Source organism: Vigna umbellata, chromosome 9 (genome assembly GCF_029865625.1).
Source record: "Vigna umbellata cultivar VRB3 chromosome 9, Vumbellata_1.0, whole genome shotgun sequence".
Lineage (NCBI taxonomy): Eukaryota > Viridiplantae > Streptophyta > Magnoliopsida > Fabales > Fabaceae > Vigna > Vigna umbellata.
This window is the reverse complement of record NC_142173.1, coordinates 30,701,493-30,711,251: the sequence shown is the minus strand read 5'-3', so window position 1 is coordinate 30,711,251 and position 9,759 is coordinate 30,701,493. Positions and strand designations below refer to the sequence as shown.

General features: G+C 42.3%; 2 protein-coding genes across 2 annotated transcripts; one reads left to right on the top strand and one right to left on the bottom strand.

The window, feature by feature from the left end:
* Positions 1 to 1,272: 1,272 nt before the first annotated feature.
* Positions 1,273 to 4,264, bottom strand: LOC148193181 (uncharacterized). Its single transcript, XM_088099374.1, has 4 exons — positions 4,252 to 4,264; positions 3,475 to 3,770; positions 2,569 to 3,183; positions 1,273 to 2,508 (listed from the first exon to the last, which is right to left on the bottom strand). The coding sequence occupies exons 1-4, from the start codon at positions 4,262 to 4,264 to the stop codon at positions 1,273 to 1,275; spliced, it is 2,160 nt and encodes a 719-aa protein (XP_087955500.1).
* A 2,751-nt stretch (positions 4,265 to 7,015) lies between these two features.
* LOC148193180 (uncharacterized) lies at positions 7,016 to 8,621 on the top strand. The gene is made up of 2 exons (XM_088099373.1): positions 7,016 to 8,425; positions 8,538 to 8,621. The coding sequence occupies exons 1-2, from the start codon at positions 7,016 to 7,018 to the stop codon at positions 8,619 to 8,621; spliced, it is 1,494 nt and encodes a 497-aa protein (XP_087955499.1).
* Positions 8,622 to 9,759: the final 1,138 nt, after the last annotated feature.

The window sequence follows — 9,759 nt, the reverse complement described above, 5'->3', positions numbered from 1 at the left end:
AGATGAACCTAGCAATGTAGTTCAATCTTCCCAAAAAACCTCGAACCTCCTTTTCTGTTCTGGGCGCAGGCATTTCCGTTATCGCTCTTACTTTGTCAGGATCAACTTCTATCCCTCTTTGGCTGACAATAAAGCCCAACAATTTTCCAGACTTTACTCCAAACGTGCATTTGGCAGGATTTAACCTGAGTTTGTACTTTCTCAGCCTCTCAAATAATTTCCTTAGATTGAAAATATGCTCCTCTTCTGATTCCGACTTTGCAATCATGTCATCCACATAAACTTCAATTTCCTTATGCATCATATCATGAAAGAGTGTCACCATTGCCCTTTGGTATGTTGCCCCAGCATTCTTGAGTCCGAAAGACATCACCTTATAACAGAATGTTCCCCACAACGTGATAAAGGTCGTTTGTTCCATATCTTCCGGTGCCATTTTAATTTGATTATATCCCGAGAATCCATCCATGAACGAAAATAACGAAAATTTGGCCGTATTATCAACCAGAGTATCAATGTGTGGTAACGGGAAATTATCCTTCGGACTTGCACGATTCAAATCACGATAGTCAACACACATCCGAACTTTCCCATCCTTCTTAGGCACTGGTACCACATTCGCTACCCATTGTGGGTATCTTGCCACAACCAAAAATCCTGCGTCAAATTGCTTTTGGACCTCCTCTTTAATTTTTAGTGACATTTCCGGCTTCATTCTTCTTAGTTTTTGCTTGACTGGAGGGCATTCTGGTTTGAGTGGGAGCTTATGCTGCACAATATCGGTATCTAGACCCGGCATGTCATTGTAAGACCACGCGAATACATCTTTAAACTCCTTCAACAGGGCACGCAATCTTTCCCTCACTTCCGTTTTCATACTAGTACCGATTTTCACTTCCTTTATCTCATCCTTCTCTCCCAAGTTGAGTATTTCAATCTCCTCCTGATGGGGTTTTATCTCCTTAGATTCTTGTTCCACTAATCTCAACAATTCTGGAGAGGGTTCTACATCATCTTCGAAATCATCTTCCGTATTATTGATAGGGTGCTCAAAATTAGGAACATTGATATCATTATTTCCAAAACAATCATTGTCACATCTGCATCATTTAAATTTATGAAAAAGTATAAATAAATAAGATAAACAAAGAAAAATGCCAAATGATGATGAAATGCAACTTTATTATCACGCTGAGTGAAAAGTAAAAAGCATAAATCCGCGAAACCTCAGTTTTAAAGCCCCAATCGAAACTATAAGCTTAATTAAAACTATTACATTTTGTTCACATTAAGCATCACAGGTAAATCCAGTGTTTCCCAATTATTGAGTTGAGTATCAGGGGAGCAAGCCCACACAAAGCTCGAACTTTGAGGCCTTTCTTCATCCTCCACCGCTGCTATCTGACCAGTATTGATCCACCCAGCACTGCGGAAACTTTCCTTGATGTCAACAATGTGAATTTTGCTCTCTCTGGGCCCTCGTCTTTCTGCACGGGCCAGATTGCGCTCTTTTCTTTCTTCAATCATCCTTTTCCTATCTTCCTTGGTAGGTTTATACCCCAAGCCATATCTGTTCTTGCTTTCAACGATTTCTAGAGGGAATGCTCGCCCCTGCCGATATTTGCCCAAACCTTCCCCATATATATAGCCCTCTTTTAGCATAATCTTGGCCATCATAATAGAAGCACATGATAGACGAGGATTTACTGGAAACGGTTCCACACAAGCATTTCCCACAATTTCCAACGATTGGAAGGCTGTCTCGAGAGCTTCTTCAGCCGCCTCGATGTAGCGCGTGGATGATGGCCCACTCACAAGAAGATCCTCTTCTCCTGATACTATCACCAGCTTATCTCCTATCACAAACTTCAACTTCTGGTGTAGTGTAGAAGGCACAACTCCCGCCGAATGAATCCATGGGCGCCCCAACAGACAACTATAAGCTGGCAGGATATCCATAACCTGAAATGTTATTTGAAAAACGCATGGGCCAACTTGCATTGGTAAATCCACTTCTCCCATCACTTCTCTTTTACTGCCATCAAACGCCCTCACAATCATTGAACTTGGCCTCATATGCATTCCTTCGCAAGGTAGCTTTTCCAGAGTTGCTTTCGGCATGACATTCAAGGAGGACCCATTGTCCACTAAAACACGCGCAATAACATGATCCAGGCATTTCACAGAGACGTGAAGAGCCTTGTTATGCCCTCTTCCCTCAGCTGGTATCTCATCATCCGTAAAAGTGAGATAATTATTAGCAACAATATTGCCAACAATACCTTCGAATTTATTCAACGAAATACCTTGCTCCACGTGAGCCTCACTGAGTATCTTCATTAGCAACTTTCTGTGTGATGCCGAATGCATGAGCAAGTCTAACAAGGATATACGAGCAGGCATACGATTTAACTGTTCCACCACCTTATATTCACTTTGTTGTATGAATTTTAAAAATTCACAAGCCTCCTCTTCAGAAACCTCTCTCCTCTCTTCCTTGTCGGGGATCTCCTCTGTCTGTGCACCCTTCCCCTTTAAGAATTTTTTTGCCTTCGCGGCCATCGTTGCTTCCTTATCATTAACCCTTTCTCGAGCCAACTCTGGTGATGTGAAAATTCGACCACTCCTAGTCATTCCCCCTATTCCTGATATGTTTTTGACGACAGGGTCGACGCTTTGCGTTTCGCCTGACGCATGCGTCCCATATCTCCATGGGACGGCTTTTTCGTTCTTGTAAGGAAAAGGGGCTGGTACATGGATAACTACAGGCGACCTTCCTTGAGTTGGTGGGATAGAAGTAGTCTTAGTGAAACGAATCACCAATGGTTCTGGTACAATCATGCCGGATTCATTACCAGTTTGTGCAAATACATCACCCTCCTCCCTCTTGCAACATACTTGCATCAGACCACGATCTAGCAGGTCTTGCAGAATTTCTTCAAACTCAACACATTCCTCAATAGAGTGCTCATCATCTGGGTGGAGCGCGCATGCAATACTCTCATCATAATCATCCTTCAAGATACCCACTTTCCGCAACGCCTCCAAAATAAACCTCCTAGAGCTCCTGACTTCTTTCACATTCCTCACCAGCTCATGTTCTTTCACTTCGACAGCATTCGTCGAAGCACTTCCATGCCCAGATAAAGGATTGGCCTCAATATTAGGCTTATCCTCTTGGAACTTTAACCACCCAGAATCAATTAGAGTCTGCACTTTATGCTTGAAAGCCAGACACCTCTCAGTGGAATGACCAGCGGCCCCTCCATGATAACTACACTTTGCATCTGCATCATAACCTCTTGGGTACGGAGGCTGCAAAGGCTTCAGGGGACAAACAACAACTAAACCTTGTTTGATAAGATGAGGCAATAATTCCGTGTAAGTTGTAGGAATTGGGGTAAAGTTAACATAATTTCTTTCTTGGTTCCTTCTTGGATAAGCATTTGGACCCACATTCATATTGGAACCTACATTTGCCCCTCCCCTCCAATTATTCGTCGGGATGTATTGTGGTTGATAGTACCCCGGTTGTTGTTGAGGCCTAATTTGATGACCGAATGACGCGTTAGCTGCATGTGGATGTTGACCCCAATATGGTCGATAGTTATGAGTGGGAGCCTGACCTCTCCACACGGGGGTTGCAGATGTTGCATGCACATCTCCTTCCTTTCTTTTCCCTGAGTTGAAATTGGATTTTTTGGAATTTGCACCCGCCGACGAGCCATATGCAATCTTCCCATTTTTAAACCCGATCTCTATTCGTTCACCTATCACAATGATATCAGCAAAATTTGAAGATACATTTCCCACCATATGTTCATAAAATGGTGGTTGAAGTGTATTTACAAACATTGCCACCATTTCTTTATCATACAAAGGTGGCTCAACTTGTGCAGCCAATTCCCTCCACCGCTGAGCATACTCCTTAAAAGTTTCGTTGTCTTTCTTCGACATGTTTTGCAGCTGTAAACGATCTGGCGCGACATGTGTATTGTATATGTACTGCTTCACAAAAGCATCAGCCAAGTCCGCCCAACAACGAATTCGAGTCGGCTCCAAATGTGTATACCAGTTTAATGCCACTCCAGCCAAACTATCTTGAAAAACATGAATGAGCAGCTGCTCATCGTAAGCATATGCGGCCATCTTTCTGCAAAACATGGTCTGTGAGAACCTGATAAATTAATACACTAAATCCATCCTCTGATCACACCATTAATGCACCGTGCCACGTCAAAACCCACTTACACTCCCACTGCATGCGTTTGCCAAGTGTCACGGTTAGAGCACTCTGAGAATGTTAGTGGAAGACAAGTGGCGTGTGGAGAATGGGAGTTCGTTTCTGTGTAGGAAGGAAGTGAATTTTCAGAAAAACTCTTCCCATTCTCTGCATGCAATCACCTTCTTCCTCACGAAACTCTAGCTTTTCTTCATCTCTGCCTTCTCTCTAAACTCTTTCATCTTCTCTCTAAGATCACTCACTACCAACATCTCTGCTTCCATTTCAGAAACCGTAGAATAATTCTCGGTGTTGTAAGCTTTCATTAGAACCGAACAAGTTAGAATTCTGTGGCTGGTAAGTTCTCTTCCCTTAACGTTCTCTTCTTCTGTTTCTGCAAACCAAATTCTGGTTGCATGAATGAATTATAGGTCTGAACTGTATGTGATTTTGGTATCTTAGATTTAGTGGAAATCGTGGGGTGAATTTCTGGATAGAAAGCCGTGAGAGCACGAGAGAAACCCTAAGCATTTGGAAGTGCACTGCTAGACCAGGTAAGGGAAGCTTTAGTAATTTAATTTAATACCTGTTTGATTTGTATGACAGTAATGAAGTGTGCTGAATGTCTGAAATGTATGAAATATATGAATTTTGAGTGTGCATGAATGAGCAGAGTTGCAATGGATGTATGTTATGAATGTTGTTTGAACTTATGCAGAGAATAAGGTGTATGAGTTGTAATGTGATTGATTTTCTGTATGATTTGGAATGAAAATGATTTGAACTGTATGTTGATGATGATATGTTTGAAACTGGAAAATGGAAGATTCTGTATTGATGAGATTATAAAATGAATTCTGTAATGTATGTGATTTATGGTGAGGATGAAATTTTTAAAGTTCAAATCATATGAAATCTGTGAAATTATCGTGTTTGAAAAATCTGGAAATTTTTATCTTCTCTGATTGATCATGTACGCTCGTTATCGAACGGTCTTATACCGTTCGGTTTCCCTGGAAAATCACTTAGAATAAGGGTTATTTCATTTGGAAAGGACTCTGATTAAGAACGAGCGTTATTGGTGTCAAGAGTTAGGTGTGAGCGTTCGGCTTAGCCTAGCTTGTCCCACGATTGAAAATAAATTGAAGTATAGTTAGAACGCTCAGTTTTGTTTACCAGCGTTCGTCATAAGCAACGCCTAGTATTATACTAAGCGTTCGTCCAAATGAACTCTCGATCTTAGGTAGAGCGTTCGTCCTATTTAGCGTTCGGTCTGATACCGAACGTTCGTTCAAATGCGCGTTCGTTCTATTTGGTGCTCGGTCATTGACCTAGCGTTCGTCCTAAGAAGGGTTCGGTTTCTACTGAGCGCTCGTCCTTATCATTGCTTCGTGAGCGAACTTCACAGCGTTCGTTCAATTTATTAATTAACGTTCGGTCTTTGACTGGCAGTGTTCGTTTCCGAAATTATTAATGCTCTGATTATTTATTTGAATTCATTTAAACTGTAATGGTCCTTTTCATTTAACCTCAAGTCTTTATACTTAGAATTTTCCTAAGTATTTATTCGGATCTTTTAGACTCAATCTCAATTAAATTACTCATTGATCTTATCGTCCGTGAATGGATAATGGTTCGTTTCTTTTGTTCAGAAACGTGGATGTATGTGTACTGTAATATGTTCTTCCCTATCTATTGAGTGATGAACGTTCTTTAAAATTAAGAGAGTGGAATACAGAATGGAAATTTGAATAAGAGGAATGGTTAATAATGTGCGAATGATGTTTTGATTGAATTTTATTGGATTGGATTGTGAAGGAGCGTTCCAAGGAGGAACGTCTCTATGATGGGAATATGATAAGTAGTGTAGTATGACCATGCTAAAATCGCTGATGGCTGTTCATCCTGATATTCCGTGATTGCTCATCCTCATGTAGAGGGGAGTAGTTCATGCGTGGGAATGGCAGGAGGCACTAGTCCTACTGAGTACTTTGGGCTGATAAGGGTTAACCTCGGGTGGCAGCTGTTGAGGGTATCCCAGTTACTACATCACCCGGGTGCACGAACGCCTGCGGTTACATGGATCATACAGTCCGGACAGTCTTTAATTATGAGAATTTGGATAAGTTACTGTATGCGAGAAAATATATCTAATGTTGTATGAAATGCATGATTGATTTACTATGTTAAAATATGTTGATTGTATAAATTAAATTACCTAAGCTTACCCTTGCAATTTCCTTGTGTTGTCTACTGTTTCTGTATGTCCGTCTTGTCAATGCAATGATCATCCGTTGTGGATGTGAGCAGATGGTGAGGCACCCCTGGAAACAATGCTGGAAGAAGAAAATTTGGAGGATGCCAACTTGGTAGAAGTTGAAGTTAAAGCTGAGCAGTAGAGTGCTTGTTCCGTAGTGGCTGTTAGATTTTCTGTACTGAATTTTGGAAGTTCTGTATATAGTTTTGCAGAACTGTTTCATCCAGAATTGATATTGTATTTTTGATAGATTCTGAACGCTGTAATTGTAGTACGTTCAGTTTTAATTTTTGAGCAGCTGTTGTAAATATTAAGACTGCACTGTATTTTCTGTAAATGTGATTAGTTCTGATTAATGGTAATTACTATTTATTGGGATGTTACATTTATTGGTATCAGAGCAGTTTTGTTCTTTTAAGGACATGTAGGGTTATGAGTACACTATACTTTCGTTGTGTGCTTATTGTGTGTTGATGAGTTATTATTTTTAACTCTTGAACATAACTAACGTGCGTTTTCTCTGAACCAGAAAACGAATGGCGCCTAGACTTCCTCCCCCACCTCAGCCAAACGAGGCTGACTCTTCTAATAATACCAGGATGTTGGAGACCGTCATTGACAGGCTTCAACAACAGAACACCACTTTGATAGAACAGAACGCTGCCTTAATGAGGCAAAACCAGGAAGCACTGAATAGTTTGGAGGCCTCACGTATCAGCTCTGAAGCAACTCAGAGGCAGTTGATGGACCTGCTGACCTCTACTAGAGGCACACCAGGAGCCTCTTCTTCTAATGCTGCACCTCATGCCGAATGGAGTTTGAAAAGCTTCTTGCAGCACCACCCTGCCAAGTTCAATGGGAAAGGGCTTCCGGATGAAGCGGATCAGTGGCTAAGAGATATGGAAAGGATTTATGATGCCAAGAGGTGTCCAAATGAAAACCGTTTGGCATTCACAGAGTATTTGTTGACGGGTGAAGCTAGCCATTGGTGGTCCAGTGTGAAGATGTTGTTGGCAGAATCCCAAATTCCAATTTCTTGGGAAGTTTTCAGAACTAAATTTTTTGAAGAGTACTTTCCTGACAGTGTGCGGTTTGCTAAGGAAGTGGAGTTCCTTCAATTGGTGCAAGGCAGTATGTCTGTGTCGGAATACACCAATAAATTCAAGCATCTTGTTCGTTTCAATACCATGGCTACAAGTGAAGAATGGCAATGCAGGAAGTTTGAGAATGGGCTTAGAAGTGATTTGAAAGTGTTGATATCCTGCCTGTGCATTCGGTCCTTCCCTGCCATGGTTGAGAGAGCTAAGGTTCTGGAGAGAAATGTTGCTGAGGCCGAGCAACAGAAGAAGCAGCAATTGAATAGAGGGCAGGTTACATCCAGAAACAATACGAACTTAAGAAGATCCCCATACGTTCGTCCCACTCAATCATCTGGCGGATCACAAGCCTTGGTCACTGTTGGCCAAACTGGACAACAAAGGAGTTTGACGTGCTATCAGTGTGGAGGACCACATTTGAGATGGGCTTGTCCTCAACTTTCTGGAGGAAAACATTGCAACAAGTGTGGAAGGAACGGGCACTCGGATCAGGAGTGCAATGTGGGAGGACGAGCGGTAATGAGACCGCCGAATGCTGGAAGAGCTTTTCAAGGGAGAGGTGGACGTGCACAAGCCACAGGAAGAGTTTATGCAATTACTGGTGCTGAGGCTGCTCGTTCAGGTACACTCATCACCAGCACTTGCTTATTGTTTGGGAAACCTTGCTGTGTATTGTATGATTCGGGGGCAACTCATTCCTTCATCTCGAAGGCGTGCGATGAGAAGTTGGGATTAGTGGAGAGTGAATTACAGTTCGACTTGGTGGTGTCAACCCCAGCGGCTGGTGGGATCAAGACGTCTACCGTTTGTGTAAGATGTCCTATAGAAGTTGAGGGGCGTAGATATAAGGTCAATCTCATTTGCTTACCCCTGCAAGATTTAGAAGTAATTTTGGGGATGGATTGGTTGGCTACCAATCGGATCCTCATTGATTGTGGGAAGAAGGAGTTAGTCTTTCCAGATGAAGAAGAGGAAGAACTGTCAATCACTCTTGGGCAGTTTAAGGAGGACATCATGGAGGGAGCAAGCTGTTTCCTTATCATGACGTATGAAGGTAATGAGATAGAGCGTTCATCCAATGTTGATAACAGTGGAGGACGAACAGTAGTGGATGAATTTCCAGATGTCTTTCCGGATGAAGTACCTGGTCTACCTCCCATCCGTGAGGTAGAATTCACAATTGATTTGGTAACCACTGCTGCACCCATCTCGGTTCAACCATACAGAATGGCACCAGCTGAGTTGACCGAACTCAAGAAACAGATTGAAGAATTGATGGACAAGAGGTTCATCCGTCCAAGTGCTTCACCATGGGGAGCACCTGTGTTGTTGGTTAAGAAGAAGGATGGCAGCTCACGGCTATGCATTGATTATAGGCAACTTAATAAGCTGACCATCAAGAACAAGTATCCACTACCAAGAATAGACGATCTGCTGGATCAATTGCATGGTGCGTGTGTATTTTCAAAAATTGATTTACGTTCGGGCTATCATCAAATTAGAGTGAAAGAGGAGGACATTCACAAGACTGCATTTCGGTCTCGTTATGGCCATTATGAGTATGTGGTGATGCCCTTTGGAGTGACAAATGCACCTGCAATCTTCATGGATTACATGAACAGAATTTTTAGACCGTACCTGGATAAGTTTGTTGTGGTGTTTATTGATGACATCCTCATTTATTCCAAGAGCTTTGAAGAGCATGAAGACCATTTGAGGATTGTCTTGAGCGTGTTGAGGGAGAAAGAGCTGTATGCCAAGCGTTCAAAGTGTGAATTCTGGATGAAGGAGATCCAATTCTTGGGGCACGTTGTTTCTGCTGGTGGTATTGCAGTGGATCCAGCCAAGGTGAAAGCAGTGCTGGATTGGGAGAGTCCACGTTCGGTCACAGAGGTTAGAAGCTTTGTGGGACTCGCGGGCTATTATAGGAGATTCATTGAGGGATTTTCTAAGATAGTAGCCCCTCTGACTTACCTCACCAGGAAGGACCAGCCGTTTGCTTGGACAGATAGATGTGAGGAGAGCTTCCAGGAATTAAAGATGAAATTAACGAGTGCTCCTGTGTTGATCATTCCAGATACGGCCAAACCTTTTGAAGTGTATTGTGATGCATCATATCAAGGTTTGGGCTGTGTACTGATGCAGGAAAGGAGGGCAGTGGCTTATGCTTCCAGACAGCTGAA

What these genes read in the sequence shown, in the direction of transcription:
- LOC148193181 (XM_088099374.1), bottom strand. An exon ending in ATTGGAGGGGAGGGGCAAAT is followed by an intron (nt 3,184 to 3,474) that starts GTAGGTTCCAAT and finishes GGGTGGTTAAAG; the next exon opens with TTCCAAGAGGATAAGCCTAA. An exon ending in AAAGGGTTAATGATAAGGAA is followed by an intron (nt 2,509 to 2,568) that starts GCAACGATGGCC and finishes CAGACAGAGGAG; the next exon opens with ATCCCCGACAAGGAAGAGAG.
- LOC148193180 (XM_088099373.1), top strand. Translation starts at nt 7,016, where the DNA reads ATGGCGCCTAGACTTCCTCCCCCACCTCAGCCAAACGAGGCTGACTCT. An exon ending in TTGAGGGGCGTAGATATAAG is followed by an intron (nt 8,426 to 8,537) that starts GTCAATCTCATT and finishes TAGTCTTTCCAG; the next exon opens with ATGAAGAAGAGGAAGAACTG.